A 23,602-nucleotide genomic window follows, 5' to 3' on the forward strand; every position below is an offset into this window, starting at 1 on the left:
CAAATCATTCATATAAAATGCATTATCCATATTATGATTCAAACTTATAAATTCCAAACAAGAAAACCCTCGACACTCAGACTTGGGCTTATAATTTGTAGAACATCGAAATGACAAAACTTCCTATATTTGATTAGTAACTATACGGCTTAATTTTGTCTTCTGGATTTTATATTATTTGGACATGGACATAAAACCAGCCACCGCCGCACCAATTATAGCTGTAGGATCGCCAAGAATGGCGGAGACAATAAGACGAACAGCCCCACCAGCCATTTGACAACATTTCTTCACTTTTCCCCCTCTTCCTCCATGATGGTTTCGCAGTTTCCCACTGAGGCTGGGGATCCTGGTCTGTATCTCTCTAACCCTGTTCTTATCAGCATTCAAGTACATGGCTTGCCAGCTTTCAACCAGCAACTCCTTAACACACGCCACATGAAGATTATAGCTCTTGCATTGAGACCTGTAAGACCAGCCGGGCCCTTTTCCGCCGCAGTGATGGCACGAGCTCGATAGCTTGAAGCACAAGTAAAGATTATGTTCACCATCGTCCAGGACTTGGGGAAGGTTGGCACAACAAGGATGAAGATCGAAATCGCACCGTTTGCAGTGGTAGACGAAGCCGAGAACGTCGTTTCTACACGCATCGCATATCCTCATATGTTGCCCTGGGGGTCTATAATTGAACTGGAACTCACATTTTTTATAAAATGGATGAGTGATGGTAGGGGATGGCATAGCGCAGGCCTTGTGTAGGTCGAACTCACATCGCCGGCAGCTGTATTTGAGGCCAATGCCGGCTTCCTTACAACCATCACAATTGAAGGGTATCTCTGTATATTCGAGCTTAAGTTTGTGGTGTGGATGGATGGGGTTTGAGGTTCCTTCGTCGATCTTCATTGTGTTTTATCACTTCACTTGAATGAGTTGTGGTGCAAGGAAGACAGGCATCGCTTATATACTAGGGAGCAGATAGGCTGATTTGGCTTGGCTTTGAACGGTCTTATAGGTAGATTCTTTGCTTAAGTTTCACTAGTTGAGAATATAACTACATTAAGCTGATCCAATTGGTCCATTTAGGGCTAATTTTCTTTATAGGATAATATACAATAATTTTGAAGCTTGAATCTTAGCATCCGTACTGTTTTTTTCTATCTTTCGAATATGATTTTCGTATTGACCTTAATTTGAAAAATTACGAGTTAACAAAGCAAAATTGAAAAGGATGAAATGTAAGTTTATGATGATTTCTTCTTCTTTCTTTTTTGGTTTAGAGCATGAATGAATTCAAAAGATTCTAATTTGGGAAATGATAGCTTTGATTAAAGGGGACGACTGTTCCCTGACCTCAACAAAATGATTTTCATGTATCGTAAATTGCCCCACTCTTCTCTTTAATGATTACAAGGAATTCAACATCATAATAACACAAAAAAGTAGCAGCGTGGATTATTCGGATGTCATATCACAGCTCTTTGGAACTTGATTACCGACAAAAAGCTAATGTATGTGTTATCAGCATGACATGGAGCTATAATCTCCATCAAGTTGGTGCATCATAATTTCATTGATTCACAACACCACCACCTAATAGCTATAGCCTTCCCTAAGAAACCCCTTCTATTCCACTTCTCTTTAAGCTTGTTTTTCGCTTTAGCTTTAGTTTCTTTTTGTCCTTTTCCTTCTTTAAATATATATAGTAATCTTTTCACAGTTTAAATGAAGGAAAAAACCCAAAATTGCCTTGTAAGAAGACAAAGATTATTGAGGATTTTAAAAAGAACATGAGTCAAACACACTCGTATTCGTATACGTGTCTTCGTCAGACTACTAGGACTAGATTTACACTTGCCAAATTTCTACCGGCCGGCTATGACCGGGCTTAAAATTTATTATAATTAAATTTAATTTTAATTATATTAATTAACTATATTATTTATTATTATTTTTACTGAATTCCTCAACCAGGTCCAAATCAACGAGAGAATTATCAAAATATTATTTTATTTGCTAAATAAGTTATATAATTATATGAGTATTTTTATCTTTTATCTTTTTATAAATTAATAAAAATTCATCATACGCAATAGGATTTAGAGGTGCTCATGGGCCGGGCGGCCTGGCCCTTCCCGATGGTCCGCCCGAAATATGAGAGGGTTCAGGTAAAATATAGGCCCGAAATATAGGTTTGGGAAAAAAAATGAGGCCCGTTTAGAAAACAGGTCGAGCCTCAGGCACCACTTTTTTAGCCTGGGCCCGGCCCGGCCCAAATATAATAAATATATATTTTATTTTTTTAATTTTAAAATATTTTTAAAATACTTTTTTTATTTTTTTATTTTTAAAATAAATTTTTGGTTTTTTTAAAAAATGGGCCGGGCCGGGCTTGGGCTTAGGATTTTTTTTCTAGACCAGGTCTAGACAAAATTTCAGGCCCATATTTCAGGTAGGGCCGGGCCCGGGCCTAGGACGCGGGCTAAAAATTTTTCCGAGCCCGGCCCGGCCCATGAGCACCTCTAATAGGATTTCTAGTTTTTATTTAAATATTAAAATTACATTCAAATGAGTTCAGATAAATTGATATACAAGAAATATATATATAATTTAGTATTGCACTCAGATTATTGTGATAAACTAAAACACAATAAAAATATTGTGAAAAAAATAAAACACGAAAAAAAAAATGAAAACGAAATTATAAATATATGATTTATTCGATATATTTAAATAATGTCAACCAAATCATAATAAATGAAAATTCATTAGTAATTATATAGAATAACTTGTTTAAATATCTTTAAAAACAAAAAAAAAATCCAAAGGAATTTAGTGTATATTTGGTATAGTGATAAATTTAGTCCTTAATATTTATATTTTTGTTCAATTTAGTTAAATTTGACCCTTAACTTTTTAAAATAGTCAAATTTAACCATCAACCTTCCAGAAAGAGTCAAATTGATTTTTTAACGAAAATACTAACTACAATAATAACAAAACTAACAATAAAACAAGTGTTATACAATATTCAAACAATAACAACAAAATAGTAGTAACATAATAGTGAAATTGTAGTAAAATAAGAAGAAAACAACAAGAATATATCGTTAAAATAACCAAAAAAATATAAAAAGCAGATTTTTTTTGTTATTTAATGAATTTAGGCCGGGGCCGGGCCAAAAATATCTTACTCAAGGCCTGGCTAGTTGTTTAAACGGGCTTTATTTTTTGTCTAAACCCATTTTTCAGGCCCATACTTTTTCCAAAATTCTCGGGTGGGCCTGTCAGCCAGGCAGGTATACTTGAATACTCTTTCAAATACTCTTTCAAGTATGTAAGTATCGCCAAAGAAGAAGAGAAGATGTTTGCTTTGTTGAAGTGTTTCGTACGTACAAAACAAGCTGGGCATCCGATTCTCTTTCAAACCCAATAACATTAGAAACCATTAAAGTGATATTCAAAGCTATAGGTTGGCGCAATATTTATGTTTAATTATAAATGTAAACATTTTAATTTCATAAAAATCTTTAAAATATGCAGTTAAAATCATGATTTAAAAATTCATAAAAAATAAAAGAAATTGATGTATATTTTTTAAAAATTGAACTAAATAGAAACCCATGCATTGCATGATATCATATTTAATACGATATTTAATAATAAATTGAAATGATAAAAAATAAATAAAATAAAATTTATCATAAGATTATTTGATGCATCATTGGTATATAGATTTTATACACCATCAATTAATAATAAGATGATATATAATCATATTGGTGTAAAAAAATATTCAAGGGTTTAAAAATAAATATTAATTATGTTTAATTTAAATATAAAAACGTCAAATCCAAAACTTAAAACTCGAAACTCGAAAGAAAAATAAAATAATTATATTTAAATAAAGTTAAAAGTATTTACTTTTTTAGTCCTTCGATATTATAATTTGACTTACCAATTTCTCACGTATTCTTGCAAAGTTTTTAGGATCATATTCTTTATTCCTACACTAATATATCTATTTAAAGAACTGACTTATCCAATAAAAAATTATTTCATTTTTAAATATTGTATTATTAAACATTATATTATTAACTATTTTATCATATTATCAAATAATCGAATCTCAATTCAATTGTGAATTTACCAAAAGCCCATTCTTTTACAAAGTAAAAAAATAAAATCTATACTTACTATTATAATGTGTTTGACTGAGTTGGTATCACCCATCAATCGAGTCCATTTATTTTACAAAGCAACAAACATTATTTTGATATTTTAATAAATCTAAAATGATATATTCATATGACAAGGTTTGAATCTATGATAACATAATGTTTTTGTGCTTTAACTGTATCAGTTCAACTAAAACACATTTAATTTTTATATCAAATTTTAATAAATTTATTACATAATTACTTTTAAATACATCTTGATTTGCCATCATCCAGTATTGTTTACAAGTTACACATAGTTATTTAGAGTCAACTCACTACCGTCCTTCGCTCTACCAACTGAGATAGGGTAGGGAGATCTAAATCTTGTAAATAAATTTTATGTAACCATGTGACCCCTGTTTTGAAATTTTTCTACATTTTCTGTTTATTTTAAATTAGTCCTTAATTGTTTTCAAATCGATTTTTAGATTCTGTAAGCTCGATAGAAAGCTATATTTGTATATATACTATGAATGATGATTGATTTTGAATATTTGGTATTTAAAGTAATATTTGAATTGTTTGTGTTGTTATTTGATTTGTTAAATGTCGTAATACTCTGTAACCCTAATTCGGTGACGAAAACGAGCTAAAGGTGTTATGCCACACTTAAGTGGACCAAACTCAACACAAATGAAATGTATTCATGGTCCAAGTCGATGACCCTAAGTAGAAAAACAATTTCATTATAACAATACATTAAACGAGCAATAACAATTTTCCCAACAAAATCATTTATGTCCAACCCTGCCATTTTTTTAGAAATTTGTTGTGCAAAAAATATGTAAGAAAGGCAGACAATGTTTTGGTTATGAATATTAGCAATAGCGGAGTATTTATGGAGATGGCAATTGAGCCTCGAATGCTAAATCTTGCTTTTACTACATTCTAAAAACTTTTTCAATAACAGAATTATGATGACATTTTAGGATGACCAAATTTCCGTATTATAACTACTAATTCATTCAGGACCAATAGTAGAGAACCTGGACGCTTGAGTAGGTTTAGACGGTGAGTCGGGACTTAAGCCTGTTGAAATGCGTAGGGATTTTTATTGTGTTTTTAGTCTGTTAGCTAATAACATGGACGAGGAATTTGTTGGGAAGAAACCGAACAACCGAAACAAAGCGAAAGCACAACCGGTGTTCTTTCTCTCCTTATAACTCCTGTAAAAATTATGGCAAGCACAATAGCACAAGATATGTTCTCTAGCAACCTTAATCAACCACAAATCAACTAATGCAACCACAACAAAAATAAATAGAGACACCGATATTTTTACGTGGAAAACCCCTTTAAATCAAGGGTAAAAAACCACGGGACTTTAGAGTCCGATAAAGAGCTCCACTATCATCAAATGTTCGGCTACAAGATCACAATATCAAGCCTACAACAAGCATTCAACTCTGACAAGGCTAACAATATGTAATCTTTAGCAAAAGAGAGAAAAATGAGAGAACATCACCAAAAAAACGTAGCTGCTGAAAAATGGGTATTTCCGACGCTACAAGACTCGGATGAAAAATCCGACCGTACAAAGTCAAGAACACCTTATCACCTAGCTGCTGTCCAAAAATCAGCTCAATCGAACCACGGATGGACCTTCGATCGAAGAGTTGATCACTGCTGCACCAAGCTTGAAAAACTGATTTTTCTATTCTCTTTCTCTCTATTTTTTTTTTAGCTCACTCTCTGTTTTTCTTTCTTTTAAATTGAGAATTTAACACTCAATAATAATAGAGAGACAAAACATTATGGCATAAAATATGGGTTTCCCACATAGTGGGACCCATACCCAACAAATCTCCCCCTCCAACTATGTGGGGAATGCCTCCATACCGGAGGTCAAACAACATGCTTCAAACTTTCCTCTTGGTAAGGCCTTCGTCAACATATCAGCACCATTATCATTAGTGTGTATCTTCTCAAGCTCTAACAGCTTAGCTTCAAGAACATCTCGTATCCAATGGTACCTCACATCAATATGCTTAGATCTAGCATGAAAAGTTGAGTTCTTACCAAGATGAATAGCACTCTGGCTATCACAGTACAGGACATACTTCTCCTGAGTAAAACCAAGCTCATGCACAAACTTCTTCATCCAAAGTATCTCCTTACACGCTTCGGTTGCTGCAATGAACTCTGATTCGGTGGTGGACAATGCAACACACTTTTGCAGTCTCGATTGCCATGCCACAGCTCCCCCTGCATAAGTGATTAAGTAACCTGAAGTAGATCTCCTCGAGTCAATGTCTCCGGCCATGTCTGAATCTGTATACCCAACAAGAACAGGTTTCTCATTGCCGAAACAAAGTTTCATGTTGGAAGTGCCACGAAGATATCTCATAATCCACTTCACTGCATTCCAATGCTCTCTGCCTGGATTAGAAAGAAACCGACTAACTGTACCAACGGCATAAGCCAAGTCTGGTCTCGTGCAAACCATTGCGTACATTAAACTACCCACGGCTGAAGAGTAAGGAATTTTCTGCATCTCTTCCTTCTCCTTTTCTGTAGAAGGACTATGCTTAACACTCAATCTAAAGTGCATAGCAAAGGGAGTATTCACCGCTTTAGCTTTGTCCATACTAAACCTTTGAAGTACTTTCTCAATGTACCTCTCTTGTGATAACCATAATTTCTTGGCCTTTCTATCACGTGTCAGTCTTATGCCAAGAATTTGCTTTGCTGGCCCCAAATCCTTCATTGCAAAGGATTTACTCAACTCTTGTTTCAACTTCTCAATTCTAGAAGCATTCTGACCAACAATAAGCATATCATCAACATAGAGCAAAAGAATAATAAAATCATCACTAGGGAATCTCTTAACAAACACACAATGATCAGAAGTAGTCTTCTTGTAGCCTTGCTCCCCCATAACAGACTCAAACTTCTTGTACCATTGCCTTGGAGCTTGCTTCAAACCATACAAGCTCTTCTTCAATCTGCACACATAGTCCTCTTTCCCTTGTGCAACAAAACCCTCTGGCTGCTCCATGTAAAGCTCTTCTTCCAAGTCACCATGAAGAAAAGCAGTTTTCACATCCATTTGTTCAACCTCTAGGTCATAACAAGCTACCAAACTCAGTATAGTTCTGATAGAGGACATCTTCACAACCGGAGAAAATATTTCTTCAAAATCAACCCCTTTTTTCTGAGTATAACCCTTAACGACCAATCTAGCTTTGTATCGTGGAGATGAAGACTTCTCTTCTTGCTTCAACCTGTAAACCCACCGATTATTCAAAGCTCTTTTGCCTTTAGGCAGTTTCACCAATTCAAAAGTATGGTTCTCATGCAAGGATTGAAGTTCGTCTTTCATCGCTTCAACCCACTGATCTTTGCATTCACTCTCCATAGCCTCTTCATAACATTCAGGTTCTCCCCCGTCAGTCAAAAGAACATATTCATCAGGAGAATACCTGACAGAAGATCGTCGATCTCTGGAAGACCTTCGAAGTGGAACTGCTGGTGGAGCTATAGGTGCTTGTTGTTGATCATTCACAACATCATCCATGGGAGTATCAAAGTCACCTATAGTCTGATGGTCACCACTAACATCACCATGCACATCATCCTGGATAGGATCTGGTGAAGAGTCTAGGGGAACCGGATTCACATCGATCAAGTCACCACTACCTTGTGAATCCACTTTCTCCGTCTTATCAATGTCATCAATGGTCTGATCCTCAATGAAGACAACATCTCTGCTTCTCACGAGTTTCTTCTGAACTGGATCATAGAGTCTATAACCAAACTCACCATCTAGACCATAACCAATAAAAATGCATTGTCGAGCCTTGGCATCCAACTTGGATCTTTCATCCTTTGGAACATGAACAAATGCTTTACAACCGAACACACGTAGGTGATCATATGACACGTCTTTACCAAACCAAACTCTATCTGGCACATCACCTTTCAAAGGAACACTAGGAGACAGATTTATCACATGTGTCACTGTATTCAAAGCTTCAGCCCAAAACGATCTTGGTAACTTTGCATCTGACAACAAACATCTGACTCTCTCAATCAATGTTCGGTTCATTCTTTCAGCTAACCCATTTAACTGTGGAGTCTTTGGTGGTGTTCTCTGATGTCTGATTCCCTGTCGCAGACAATACTCATGAAACGACCCTGTGTACTCGCCACCATTATCAGTACGAATGCACTTCAACTTCTTCCCAGTTTTCCTTTCAACTGATGCTTGAAACTGTTTAAACACCTCAAAGACTTGATTTTTAGACTTCAAAGTGTAAACCCATAGCTTTCTTGAACAATCATCAATGAAAGTCACAAAGTAAAGTGCACCACCATGTGATCTTACTTTTATCGGACCACAAACATCTGAATGGACCAACTCTAGCAACTCTGATTTCCTATGAGGAGGATGGCTTCTAAATGAAACTCTTTTCTGCTTTCCTGCTAGACAATGAGCACAATTCTTCAGTGTAGCATTCTTTAAACCCGAAAGTTGATTCTTCTTCGCTAAACAGCTAAGCCCCTTCTCACTCATGTGACTGAGTCGTTTATGCCACAACTCAGTTGAGTTGTCATTCAGTGTCACATTCACCGTCTCTCGAGAAGTCAAAGCTTGCATCAAGTACAAATTTGAGCTCTTCTTTCCTCGAGCCACAACCAAGGAGCCTTTAGTCAGCTTCCACTGCCCTTCACTGAAAGTGTTACAGAATCCCTCATCATCAAGTTTTCCTGCAGAAATCAAATTCAAACGGACATCCGGTGCATGTCTGACATCCTTGAGAGTTAACTTTGTTCCATTGTTACTTACCAAGCTAACATCTCCCATACCAATAACCGAAACCAAACCATCATTACCCATCTTCAATACCCCAAAATCACCAGGAGTATAAGATGTGAAGAATTCCTTCCTCGACGTGACATGAAGTGATGCACCAGTATCAATCACCCAACTAGTCTCGTCGCATGCTAGGTTGACCAAATTCTGATCACAAATAACTAACAAATCTTCACGAGTAACAGTAGTAACACGCTCGGATTTTTCATCGTCATTCCGGTCGTGTTTATCAACACCACTTTTTTTCTCTTTCTTCCACTTGAAGCAATATTTCTTGATATGGCCTTTCTTACCACAATGATGACACTCAAGATTCTTGTATCTCGATCTTGACTTGCTTCGGCTTTTATCTCTACCCTTTCCATCTTTGTCTCTGTTTCTCCCCCTGTTCTCGATAACCAACACCTCGGACTGTGATGTAGAACCCTGAGATCTTCTTCTAACCTCTTCATTCAACACACCACTCTTAGCCAAATCCAAAGTAATAATACCCTGTGGGGCAGAATTAATGAGTGAGACTCGAAAGGTCTCCCAAGAGTCTGGTAGAGTAGCAAGCAACCAAAGTCCTAAAATCTCGTCATCAAATTTGACACCCATACCAAGCAACTGATTCATCATACTCTAAAATTCACTAACATGGTCAGCTATAGACATTCCTTCTTTATATTTCAGCGCCATCATTTTCTTCAGCAAAAATAACTTGTTATTGCCCGACCTCGAAGCATACAAGCTTTCAAGCTTCTCCCACAATGTTCGAGCATGTGTCTCCTGATCAATGTGATTGTAAACATTTTCTTCAACAAATTGCCGAATAAAGCCACACACTTGTTGATGCTCAAATTCCCATTCTTCATCACTTTTCGAATCGGGTTTTTGAGTAGTAAAGACCGGAAGATGCAAAGCCTTCACAAACAACAAGTCCTTCATTTTATTCCGTCAAAGTTGATAATTTGTGCCATTCAACATAATCATCTTGCTCGTATTAATTTCCATAATTATCTGACACAATAACCAAGCTCTGGTACCAGTTTGTTGGGAAGAAACCGAACAACCGAAACAAAGCGAAAGCACAACCGGTGTTCTTTCTCTCCTTATAACTCCTGTAAAAATTATGGCAAGCACAATAGCACAAGATATGTTCTCTAGCAACCTTAATCAACCACAAATCAACTAATGCAACCACAACAAAAATAAATAGAGACACCGATATTTTTACGTGGAAAACCCCTTTAAATCAAGGGTAAAAAACCACGGGACTTTAGAGTCCGATAAAGAGCTCCACTATCATCAAATGTTCGGCTACAAGATCACAATATCAAGTCTACAACAAGCATTCAACTCCGACAAGGCTAACAATATGTAATCTTTAGCAAAAGAGAGAAAAATGAGAGAACATCACCAAAAAAACGTAGCTGCTGAAAAATGGGTATTTCCGACGCTACAAGACTCGGATGAAAAATCCGACCGTACAAAGTCAAGAACACCTTATCACCTAGCTGCTGTCCAAAAATCAGCTCAATCGAACCACGGATGGACCTTCGATCGAAGAGTTGATCACTGCTACACCAAGCTTGAAAAACTGATTTTTCTATTCTCTTTCTCTCTATTTTTTTTTTAGCTCACTCTCTGTTTTTCTCTCTTTTAAATTGAGAATTTGACACTCAATAATAATAGAGAGACAAAACATTATGGCATAAAATATGGGTTTCCCACATAGTGGGACCCATACCCAACAGAATTAAACACCTTTGCTTGTTTGTGCTTGCAACAGTGGGATTTGGGAGATAGATGAGTGCTACCAGACACGGGATGGGGTTCATCTGAGACGAATGCAAGCAGAAAACTCTTTATTCTTTTGGGAAATTCAAGGTAATAATAATGACCACACATGTTGGTCAAACAGTACAATATGCAAGAGATACTCAGACAAATAACATCATGCTCACATGTCTATAAATGAATCTAAAGGAGGTTCTTTTACAGAAACAGTATAATTTATATTGCATCGAAAAGAAAAGAATTAGCTTCCCTGGATGGTAAGGACAAGTTTCTAGGTTTTTTTTTTTTTTTGGAATTAGCTTTCACCCATTGCGGATACTCATCGTACTAGGTATACTTATCTAAAGAGCTATGTATAACATTGTGTAATCCACATACTTCGTCAATCTTGTATTACATGAGCTTTACCCGATCCCATCACATGATTATCCATAACCATTAGAAGTAGGTTTTTAAGAGATATCATGACTCATCAAATTTACCAACTAAAGGACAACGGGTAGGATGAAAATCACAATAAAGACTAGTATATAGATGATTTAGAAACTCATGCATGGAGCATATATGCTCCATCTCTAATACCTAGTGGCTTTTCACACTATGTGAACCCCCTTCAACCAGCTTCTTCTACCTTGTATATCAAGTTTCAATTTTGTCTTTCCAGGAGAGCATGAAAACAAACTAAATTATGTTAATTCAACTCTTATAACCGATACTCATATATTTAAAGTTAATTCAATAAAGTTTTTTTTGATACAAGACAAGTTAAAACTTACACACTATACTAGTACATGGGCGAATTTGTAGATCGAACCTTGATATCAGGGTCTACTACTTGAACTCAATTCAATGGAAATTAAAGATTAAAAATTTATTTAAGTACTATAATTAAATAAAAGCATAAAAGCCTAGGGATTTTTATTATTTTGACCCAAAAAATATATATAAACCCACTACTTTTTGTGTAAAATTTGTCTCTCAAAGCATATCTTCTAAATCTCTCAGGTTTGAATCTTTCATTAATTTTAATTCTCAATCATGGATAGTAATGGATGCTAACACCATGACATAAGCAGCCGTGAAGTCGAAAGATGAAACACGAAATTTGAGAGTTTAGAATGAAAGTAGCCATATTCCAAATTATGGAGAAAACAGTTGAGCAAAGCTAGTTTGTAGTATGAAAGAATGTAAATGCAATTTTCATCAATGTTTACATGTTGAAACCTGATATGTTATACTACAGTTGAAGTATGAAACCAAGTCTGGCATCACAAAGCAATTGGAACCTGTAGTTTATAAGTTGATGAAGCATCAAAGTAGATGCCATTTGTCTGAAGTTTTAATGCTGTTGCAATCCGGAGCTTTTGGGTGTTAAAACAGGAAAATGGGCTTTTAACAATCAAAATTCCATGTCGAAAAAAATGTCAAGATTTTTTTTTTTTTAAATTGATATATTTGAAAATCACATTTATACCCATATCTTAGTATATGTGTTAGACACCGATACATTAGCAGCCGAAATTGCCAAGACATTTGTACAAAGACAAGTGGTGCTGACCAAAACAGGAGTTAGAATATTTTTAATGCAGCCATTCGGTTGGTGCAGTCAATTAGTTTTCAACACAAGACAAAAAGGTTCCTATCATTTTGTGTACTAGTTTGTGGCCATAGATGCGTTGAAATTAGGTTGTAGCAGCGTGATTCAGAGGTGCCAAACATCGACCAGTTGCTTCTTTCAACTTAGCAGACTTGAAATTCAAGAGATTTTTCAATTGCATCATCTGGAAGTACAATTATAATAGTGGCTGTTCATGTTCTAAACCAAAAACTGTAATCAAATTATGCTAATAACACCCCAAATATCGATGGAAATAGATTAGGATTTTAGATGATAATAGAGATTCTTTTGATGTGTAGTCCACTTCTCGGCCAGCGGCCAGCAGCCAGCATTGATGCTTAATTACCCAACAAAAATAGCAATTATTCAATTTCCATTTTTCTTTCTTTCTTTATACTATTTACCATCTATGACAGCATCTCTTGTATTTTTTCAATTCACCTGTCACTTCCTGCATGATTTTCAATTTCTTCTCAGAACTTTTCCACAATGATTTCATCTGAACTAGACAAAGTAAAATATCCGCACTTATCGGCGTGATTCTAGTATAAACTTCCATCAAATATTCAATCTCATACACATTCTTTGGTATAGCAGTTAAAAAAGCGACAAAATTATTTTTTAGCTTCAAATTTACAGTTTTTGTTAATTTGATAAAAGTTATACAAAATTTTGAAATTAAAAGTTTTTATATTTTAAACAAAAATTTAAAAATAATATATTATTTGAAAATTTATGAAAAAAATAAACTCTTTAAAATTTAAAGTATAAATTCATTTTTTTAAATTAAAATAATGAAAAAAATTTCAAAAACATATTATTTATGCCTTAAAGGGTTATTAGAGCTGTTCATAGACCGTGCTTGACTTGACTTATTTTATTGTTTAAAAATAATAATAAAATATAACATTGTACATTAATATTTTTAATAATGAATTTAAATATATAATAACTTATTATTTTTAAACAGTAAAATATGTTATTTACGCAAAAAGGCTCAATGTTGAAAATTTTTTTGAGGTTGGGCCTTGACTCAATCTAGCCCATAAACATCTCTAATAATATAATTAGATGTTTTCAAACGTTTGAGCTATTCAGTCAATCCATATTAACTCACATTTGAACAAATTTTTAAAAAAAAATCATTCAAATTATTTATATATAAAAAATTATTTAATTTAATTGTAAAGTATATGAAATATTGGTGTAAATAATTTTTAAATAACGATACAAACTAAGAATTAGATTGAATAAAATTTAAATATACTACGTAAATTTATTTTGTTCAAAATACATTATAATAATGGTTGGAAAGCGATAATAAGACTTAATTTAGCATTGCTTCACAGTTTTTGGGTTAAACAAACACTTTTGAGTAAAAACTAAATTTTTCTGTTTCTGCTTTTGGTTAAAAATTTGCAAAATAATTTTTTGTCTCAAAAACACTTTTTGTCTCAAAAGTGCTTATTAGAAGCAATACTAAACTGACCCTAAATCGTATTTGAACAAGAATTGAAAAGATGTTGGGACTTAGGATTGGGTGTGGTGCGTTTAGCTTATTTTTTGTCTCACGCTACTGTATTTAATCTCACCGTCACCATTATTTTTACACTGACCGCAAGTAAATGTACTACCCATCCAAACTCACCAATAGAAGGATTGGAGATGAGAATGAGGTGATAAAAGGAATTTGATAGATTAGAAGTTGAGCAGGAAGCTGATCTTTAAGGAATACCGTTACCTTCCAACGGCGAAGTTGACTGCTTTTCCCAGTAGAACATCTTTTGTCAAACTCTGAAGGTGTCAAATATATGGCTTGCGATGGTTGGTTAGCTGTATCTCTAAACATGAAGATAGGAGTTTCAATGCTGCAGATCTTGTAATCTGATTGTGTCCGTTGCTTGGCTTTGAATGGGCGCTCCTCTTGCTTGAGCACCGTGTGCTGTTTTCCATGGTCTGATGGGTCGGGTGTTTAAGCTTTGGAGTTTCTTGCCATTGTTATTATCACCTTTGGTTTGGTGGTTTTGTGCTTCGGTGTGCTTCGATGGTGTCTTTCTTATATGATGTGCTTTGCATAAATTTGGGATGATTGTGATGCTTAGAGTTTGCATAAAAATTAATAAAGACCATATTAGTTTCATGTATACTTAAAATTAAGTCTTAAAATCGAAACTCATAATTCTCCATAGTAATTCTGTTAAAAAAATTTGTTCGTACAATCTTAATTAAAATGGTCATAACTTGAGGCCCCAAACTTAAAATCAGGTTATTCATAGTGCGATTCAAAATTAAATGACGACTCTATAATTGGCCAGAAGACATATTGACTTAAAAATGTTTGGACCCATTCAGAAATACTTGTGTCAACTGATTTTTTTTAAACTTGAAAATTGGTAGATTTTGTGAACTTAATAAATTTCAACTCATTCGTAAAAATTGTGTTCTTTTCTTTTTCTAAAAGCATAATAATTTTTTAGCCCTTCAACTTTACAAAAAATGTCATGTTAGCCTTCCATTTAATTTTTCACCTTTTTTAACCCTTAAACTTGTATTTTTTGTCAAATCACCCTAAAATGAATAGGAAAATTAACATTTCTTAACTTTGCTGACGTTGCATACACATGACTGCCACATGGATGACATGTCAGCATTTAATTAATTTTTAAAGTTTTAAAATTCAAAAATATAAAAACTATTTTTAAAAATTAAAATTTTAAAAAATATATAAAAAATATTTTTATAATTTTAAAAATTTTTAAAAATTAATTAAATAATTACGTGTCATCTATGTGACAATCCACGTGTATGCCATGTTAGTAAAGTTAAAAACGTCAACTTTTCTACCTACTTTAAGGTTATTTGACAAAAAAATATAAATTCAATAACTAAAAAAATAAAAAAAATTAAATAAAAAACTAAAATAACATTTTTTTGGTAAAATTGGACAGCCAACAAATTATTATGCCTTCTCAAAATTAAACTAGGTCCTCATAGTAGTAGTGTTTGGTAGAGAATTGTTTTATGTATTGTATATTGTTTAAAATAGTTATATGTTTTTATAAATATAATGATATCATAATACATATTTTTTATACTACTTATTTTAATATTATTATTTTTTATAATTATTTTTGGGTTAATATACTATTTGGTACTTGAGCTATTTTTGTCCTCATTTGGTACTTAAGTTTAGGTTAAATGTTCACTTTGATACCCGGATTTTTTAAATTTGATACTTGAGGTTTTTTACTAGAGCACAAGTGGTAAATATTAATAACGTCACATGACGTTATTTGGTTTAGACATTAAATTAAACACTGAAACTAAACTCAAGTACCAACTTGAGAAAAAAGAAAATCTGGAAATTAAATCCAAACTTAGGTAATAAATAATATATTGTTTTTTAGCTCAATTAAATTTCAATAGTTTAAAAGAAAATATAGACAAGACACACCTTTAATTCGTAATAAGGAACAATCAAGTGCAATGAATCAGACCATGACACAACACCGATTCTTAACTGGTCAGATGGACTGGTTGGACACTGATCTCAATCTATGTTTGCAAAAATCACTAAGATATGATGGAAGAGAAATTTTAATTTATCATGTTACATAAATCTCAGATCACATGGATTTCTTAAAAGAAAAAGAAGATACAAAATGAATAAAGAAAATTGATAAGAAATGATGTCTCCTTGGCTTTGATGGGACCTGCAACTTTATGCTAATTTCATTCAGGTTTCACAAAGCTGCCTTGTGCTATCTTGAATGTCCAATTATGTGTTGTTTAGGAAGAAGCCTTGGAAACATCCTTGTTGGATCTATTGTACTTCATATGGCTCTTAACTAGTTGCCCAGCTGCAAGTGCCGACATAAGTGATAGCTCCCCAGCAAGTACAGCGCCTGCTACAACGGCCGCCAGCATTCTAGAGTTTGCTCCAGCTGACTCTTTGCTCGCACCTTTCACCCCTAGCAGGTTCAAACAGGCTGACTGTGATGCAAGCTGAGTTCCACCACCAACAGTACCAACCTAACAACATAAATCAGATAATAATTAGACAATATTGCTCATCAAAATCCCTTGTATATGTTTAATAATCAGACGGCTACACAATCAATTACCTCAATAGAAGGCATTGTGACAGAGATGTGAAGGTCCTTGCCATCATTAACAGCTTCCATCATTGTGATGCAGTGAGAGCTTTCGACATTTTGAGCTGGATCTTGGCCAGTAGCTATGTAGACTGCAGTCACGATGTTGCTGGCATGGGCATTGAATCCACCCAAAGCTCCAGCCATGGCTGAACCAGTCAGATTCTTAAGCATGTTAAGCTCCACCAGAGATTCAACAGTAGTCTTCAAGACCTTCCTCACAACATCACCCTTAATTATGGCCTCGCACACAACAGATTTGCCTCGCCCTTCAATCCAGTTCACTGCAGCTGGCTTTTTGTCGGAACAAAAGTTTCCTATATCCATCACAAGTCCATAAATTCAGTGATCTAGTTCCAAAAAAAAAAAAAAGAATAGTATTTATATAAGTCTACGAAAAGTAAGCTCACCAGAGATGCCCATGACATCCATGTCTGGGAAATCAGTTTGAAGGAAATCCAAAACATTTTGGACTCCCTTGGAAACCATGTTCATCCCCATAGCATCACCAGTAGTGCAAGTGAATCTCAAATATAGATTCTTCCCTGCAATTGCACATTTGATCCCTTGCAGCCTACCAAATCTACTCGATCTGCAAGACACCCAGAAATCCAAAATTTTTCAACAAACTAGTACTACAAAATACAAATATTAACTTGATTTAAATATTACGTTCTGGAATCCAGAAAAATAAAATCCAAACAAACCTGTTAAAAACAACAGCCAAAGTGTCGAAATTGTCAGGATCCTCCAAGTACAACTTCAGATCAGCTGCCCTTTTAGCTGTACCGAACCTTACAACAGGAGCTCTGGTCATCCCATCTCTCAATAGAGTACTTGTAGCTCCACCGGACAAATGAATAGCTTTACAACCCCTATTAGTGCTAGCCACCAAGCACCCCTCCGTGGTTGCCATAGGAACTGAGTACTCTCTTCCATTAATCAACAAAGGCCCTGCAATTCCCACGGGAATCTGAACGTACCCAACCGGCATCTCGCAACACTGCCCTAAAATAGACTCATAATCAAATCCATCCAAAGGCAATCCTTCTAATGACTTCCCTGTCAGTCTCTGCAATGCTTCACGCCTGATCGCTGCCGCTCTCTTACAATCACCTAATTTCGATTCCAAAGAGTACGAAGGGGTCGTTCCCGCCACAACGGATTTAATTATTTCTTCGTCTTCCTCGGTTAAAACTGTCACAGGATTTTCATCCAACACTTTCTGAACAGTTACAATCGGTGCCGGAGGAGGCAAAGGAGGAAGTGAGCAATCAAGAGCTTGGCCGCAAGGGACTTTACGGGCGTCTTTTTTACGAAGCAAAACATCAGCTACCTCATCATCGTCCTCAGAGTTCCAAACTTCAGTCTGCGGTCGGAGAATCAGAGACTGAACAAAGTCAATCCCGAAGAACCCCAGAAGGTAAATAAAGGAAGCTACGAAGGCGAGAATGGCGATGATCTCAGAAAAGGTAACGACGCTGAGAGGCGTGGATGTCCGGATCTTTTCACGCCAATGGGAAAGAAGGAAATAAACTGCAGAGAAGAAGAGGGTGAAGAAGACAGCATTGGATAGATGCAAAGGAAGCGGTAATGCATCGGAGGCTTTGGTGAGATCTTCGTCTACTGAAACCGTCTTCGTTGGCTTCAGAGATTGAACCGGTTTAGTCGATGATCGCCGGCCGGCCTCCATTTTGGATGGGTGTTTGTGGCTGGGGAGCGGCGAGAGTGAGAAACGGTTCCGGTTCGGTTTTAAGAGGCTGAGTTGAGTGGAGAAAGGAGAGGTGGCGAAAGAGTATATATAAGGTGGAACATGGGTGGAGAGCAGACGTGAGAGCGCGTGAAGCAAAATGAAATATGACAAAGGGGCACGTGAGGGAAAAGAGACAATATTGGGCACGTGGGCAATGCATGTTGCAAGATTCTTGGGTGTTTCATTTGGGGTCAAAATCACCACACTATTATTTTAACTCACTTTCATGTTCGACCCCTAATTTGGATGTTTTTATTTTTCATTTTATAATTACCAATGGTATTTGTTTTTTATTTTATTCTTTTAAATTATTCAATAGAAATAAATAAAAATTTTAATTTTCAAATGTTTGAGCCAACTAGATTGACATTTATATATTTGTACTTCTTTCAAAGTTAAAAATGATATAGTTATATAAAAGATATTAGAAATACATATTTTTTAAATAAAAAAGTTACATTAACGAATAATTAATTAAATTAGAGATTTCTTGATTAATTGAGGTGTACGATTAGATCTGTCAAAATATGATTATTCTTGATGTGATGGAGAGAAAGAGAGCGCAAATCATCTCTTCTTTCAATGCAAATTTGTTGGTGGATTTTGGTTAAGGATTTTTAGTTGATGGGGTATTAAATGGAACTACGTTACGAATTTTGTTTTCGCTATGTAGTGATTTGAAATTTACAGGGCTCCAAAAAAGCTTATGGTTGATATCGATTTCGGCATCATGTTGGACAGTGTGGTTGGCATGGAACGATAAAGTGTTCGACAAGACATTGACGACTCTTGATACAATGCTGTACCATTCTAAAATGAGATCTTTGATGTGGGTAAGGGTAGTTCATGAAGATATTCGATTTATGGAGGGATATTGGTGGTGTTGGCCAGTGAATTGTAGTTCTCTGAGAAGCACAACAAACAAGATTGTTTATCATTGGGAGCCACCTCCTCCTGGGTGGATGAAGTTCAACGTGGCAAGTGTAGCATTAGAGGACAAAGCGGGTTGTGGTGGGGTATTAAGAGACGATAAAAGAGTTGCTTGTGTTTTGTTCTATGGGTCGATAGTGACTAGGGGATCGAAAATGACTGAGATAATAGCCATTAAGGCAGCGTTGGAACTGTTTATTGGTTTGGGTTGGCATGTGGAAATCCCATTAATAATTGAATTTAATTTGTGTGTTGCTTTAGAGTGATTGTTGAAAAGGAATTATAGGCCGACATTATGGAATCTATTTATTGATATAGACTGAGGCATTAACCAGCTGGTTTGAGTTCAATTCGTATTTTTTCACCGGCAAGATAATGATATGGCTGATGCTCTGGCGAAAGCAGGTATAACGAGACATTCGTTATTTAAAGCCTAGTGGTGAATTTTATTTATTGTCTATTCGTATTGTTGGAGTGGAGATTATTTGTCTCAGGTCGAGTGTTTTTCAGAGTGTAAGGTTACTTTGCGAGTTTTGCGAGTGTAAGGTAAATATTATATTTATGATTACTCTTTTATTAAACTTAATATATGCATTTTACTATCTCTCACCCTTCAGCCTTCTATTAATTTTAAAAATATTGTTAATAGAAGTAATTTTAGAATAAAATTAATTTTATTCTGAATATATATATTATTAGAACTCATAATAATTAAGTACTCATTTTTTTTATTTAAAATAAATATTAAATTTTAAACTCAATAATATTTCAAACCTAAACAAAATTTGAAAATATCAAAAAGTGGCATAATAAAAAAATTGTCTAGATATACTTTTTTTTAAATATAAATCAACTTAATCAATACCACTATACACCAGTTAACATTTCCCTAACTATAATATTCTTTTTTCTCGACACTTCATATGGTTTATTTCAATTTTAAGAAGAATTCAACAAAGTTGTGCCATTTGAATAAAGAAAACCCTAATTTACATGTGTGCATGAACTACTCAACTTAATTATTGAATGCTCTAATTTTGGAAATGGTCACTTTGACTGTTTTCTTGTACACTTCATCCTTTGAAAAAAAGGGCTATTACTTTAAGCATGTATCTTTGAAAAAACTTAACATGAATTTGTTGAAACCCTAAAATATATATATATTTGTATATAATAATCGATAATTGGGCAAAGTTAGCTCAAGTGATTCAAACCTCCACAAAAGTCCATGCATCAAAGTCGAAGTGTTCGTGAAGAAACAACCATTCAGTCAATTCTGAATCACAATTATTTAATGCTGGTAAATTAAGGTGACTATATCTTAAAGACTTCCAAATTTTAGTATATTATATATACAAGGTTTACCAGCAAACTTGTAAAAATAAAAAATAAAAGAAAAAAGGTAAGGTTTCTTAATTTAGTGAGCAAACTTTTGATTTAAGGCATCTACTTTTGTTTTTGTTAAGTCATATGTTGCAACAATTTCAACAACATTGTGAGGCATTGTATTTATGTTTTGACAATTTCAACTTGGTTTATTATAAGAAACAAGATATTATAACTTCATATTTCGTGAAAGTTGCCAATCAAGATGATTGAGTAATGCAAGGGATGATTTAAGTCAACTTCATCCATATTTTAAGAATGGTTTATCGTCATTTGAAGTTACATTGACGAATTTCTTTAAAGAGTTTTTCATCCTCAACTTTAGAGAGAGGGGGAGAGAAATTTATCAGATTTAATTCCACTCCTGCGAGTGTTCAACGAATGGCTACAATGATTCTTTGATTGATTGAGTAGTAATTAGAAGTTGAATTGGGAATCAATAGTAGATTTATTCTTTGGGTAAGGCTCATGTATATAGGTAACTAAGTAAACATTTCTAGTGTGCGTGTGCTTGCATTCTTCACTTGTGGTTTCTCTTGTTAAATGTGTATGATCTGATACGTGAATCTCATTTTGACACTTATACAACATGTTAGAGTTGTGTGACCCAAATTCCTGTTAAAATAAAATACAAGTGGCGAGATAGGAAGATCTGCGAGGGTAAAGGTCGAGGCTTGAAGTGGAATCCGTATAGAAGTTTACTTCCTCTATTTGATATTTGATTTGAATAAAGTGTTTTAACATTACTGCATTACTTCTATTAGATTTTGATTAAAATATGGTTTAAAAAACTATAAATAGACCTAGTCTATACCCCTCTTGTATCATTCAAATTCGACATAATAAATTTTCTTCTCCTCTACTCTTGTTTTTTTTAAAAGGATTTTCACATAAAATTCTGTATGTTCTATTTTCTCTTTCTTTGCAACATTCAATTTTCACACAAGCAAACTTTTTTTTTTCAACTGGTATAAAAGCCTAACACCAAACATACTTGGTGCAATCTTGTGTTTGGTTTAATAGCCATTAATTCAATGAAAGAAGGAACTTCTGTTTCTTGATTACCCTTTTTAAATAAGTCAAACTACTACTAGAAAGCCTATATGAGAGTTTCATTAATAATATAGATGAAGGGAACTCAGAGTTAGGATGTCGAAATCGTACTCACAAAGACTAGTAAAAAAAAAGCCATTTTTTAGTAAAACAAAACAAAATAAAAAAAAATGGGACTTTTGAAATTTAAAATTAAAAATAAAAAAATTAAAATTAAAATTACCAAAAGAGAAATTAAAAATAAAGTTTGAGAAATCAATATAATTAAAATCTAGTTAAAGGTAAAATCTCAATTTTGATTCATGAATTTGATCATCAATGCAAAGATAATCTCTATTTCTTTGATAAATTGGTTATAGTTACTGATGTCACACCTAGCAACCAATCTATCATTTCCTTTTCGATAACCGAGAGGAAGCTCATTGAAATTATCTTCCTTATTAACAAACAACCTTATAGTGAATGTAATAGGCCCAATTTGCCCAGGCCCGTCAATAAAATAAAACCCAAAAAAATAATTAAACAGTCCAGTTTACAACCCAAAATTAATCTAATCATCAGCCCAAATACCCGCAGCCCAACACAAAGAATCAGAAACCCTAGCCTTAGCTACTGCTGGCCGCCGCTCCTGCCTCTGCCTAGCTCCAGCGCCGCACGAGCCACTCCCCACGCACGTAGCAGTACTCACACCAGGGACCACGCCGTACGCACGCCCGCGCACATCCGTACCTGCAAAACAACAGAGCAACAACGCAACAAAGGCAGACCAAAACAACAGCACACGCAGAAACAGATGAAAAAAAATAGCACAACAAATTGAGCGAAAATTGTAATAGCAGAGAAAAAAGAAAAACAAAAATAGGGATTTTGTATTTCCTTTTTGGCTATATAAAGCCATTACGAAAAATTGAAAGGGGGAATACCCACGCATATTGTATCAAAAACACGAAATCAATACAAAAAAAAGGTGATTTTTGAATCGTTCTCTTGCTTCTTCTGTTTTCTTTTTTCTTTTGGGGTTTTCTTTTCGGTTTTGTTTGATTCATTTTTTTGAATAAAAGAAAAGAGAAGGAAAAGGGAGGAGAGCTTACCTTCGCGGGTGAGCCGATGACGCCTTCTTCTCCTCTGCGAATAGGAGTCGAACGGGCGGAGGCTAGGATCTGAAACGGCATAGAAGGGAAAATGAGAAACGGCGCTCTCCTTTCCTTCTGCCAAACTGAATGAAGACCTTAGATTTAGGGGTTTTTTTAGTTTTTAAAAGTTTAAAGCTTCGTAAAACGGCACCGTTTGGTGCTTGTGACCCAGTGACCCAACCCGAATGCGGCTTGATCCGCGCGTCTTGGTTGGGGAGGGGATATTTTCATGATAGGTCCCTCTTATTTCATGCAGTAGTTCAATCTGGTTTTTTTATTTTTTAATCTTGGCCGTGTAATTTTCTGCTGATTTCACTTCGACCCTTATTGAAACGCAGCATTTTAAGGGGTAGGGATTAATTTCCCTTTGACCCCTCTTTGTTGCTCGCGTGTTCAATGTGTTTCATGCCCTCATATTTATTTTGAATTGGCCCTTAAATTTCAACCTTGATTTCAAATTAGCCATTCTATTGTTTTTACTATTTTTATTATTTTTATTACTATTTATTATTATACTGCTATGTACCTATTTATATATTATTTTATTATACTATTATTTTTTTTAACTGTTTCATAATACATATGTACATACGTGATATATTGTTTATTTTAGACTATACATATATATATTTTACACATATAACTTTCATTAAAATTATTTTTACCTCACCTACATATGATAGATTTCCTTTAATTATAATTATTTATCTTAAAGTTGTCTTGTAAATATGTTAATATATTTTTAAGTCAACATTTTCTTTTA

General features: G+C 34.5%; 2 protein-coding genes and 1 long non-coding RNA gene across 3 annotated transcripts; all 3 read right to left on the reverse strand.

Moving 5' to 3' along the window:
- LOC107940986 (uncharacterized) lies at nt 1-1,036 on the reverse strand. The gene has a single exon (XM_016874464.2). It carries the CDS (start codon nt 901-903, stop codon nt 175-177), a length of 729 nt encoding a protein of 242 aa, XP_016729953.1. The 5' UTR covers nt 904-1,036; the 3' UTR covers nt 1-174.
- A 14,975-nt stretch (nt 1,037-16,011) lies between these two features.
- Nucleotides 16,012-18,360, reverse strand: LOC107942380 (3-hydroxy-3-methylglutaryl-coenzyme A reductase 1-like). The gene is made up of 4 exons (XM_016876035.2): nt 17,292-18,360; nt 16,995-17,176; nt 16,555-16,901; nt 16,012-16,462 (listed from the first exon to the last, which is right to left on the reverse strand). Exons 1-4 carry the CDS (start codon nt 18,275-18,277, stop codon nt 16,220-16,222), a joined length of 1,758 nt encoding a protein of 585 aa, XP_016731524.1. The 5' UTR covers nt 18,278-18,360; the 3' UTR covers nt 16,012-16,219.
- Nucleotides 18,361-22,125: 3,765 nt separating this feature from the next.
- Nucleotides 22,126-22,938, reverse strand: LOC107942374 (uncharacterized). The gene is made up of 2 exons (XR_001695827.2): nt 22,798-22,938; nt 22,126-22,435 (listed from the first exon to the last, which is right to left on the reverse strand). It is a non-coding gene; the product is annotated as an uncharacterized lncRNA (long non-coding RNA).
- Between the last annotated feature and the right edge of the window lie 664 nt (nt 22,939-23,602).

This window comes from Gossypium hirsutum, chromosome D12 (assembly GCF_007990345.1).
Source record: "Gossypium hirsutum isolate 1008001.06 chromosome D12, Gossypium_hirsutum_v2.1, whole genome shotgun sequence".
NCBI lineage: Eukaryota > Viridiplantae > Streptophyta > Magnoliopsida > Malvales > Malvaceae > Gossypium > Gossypium hirsutum.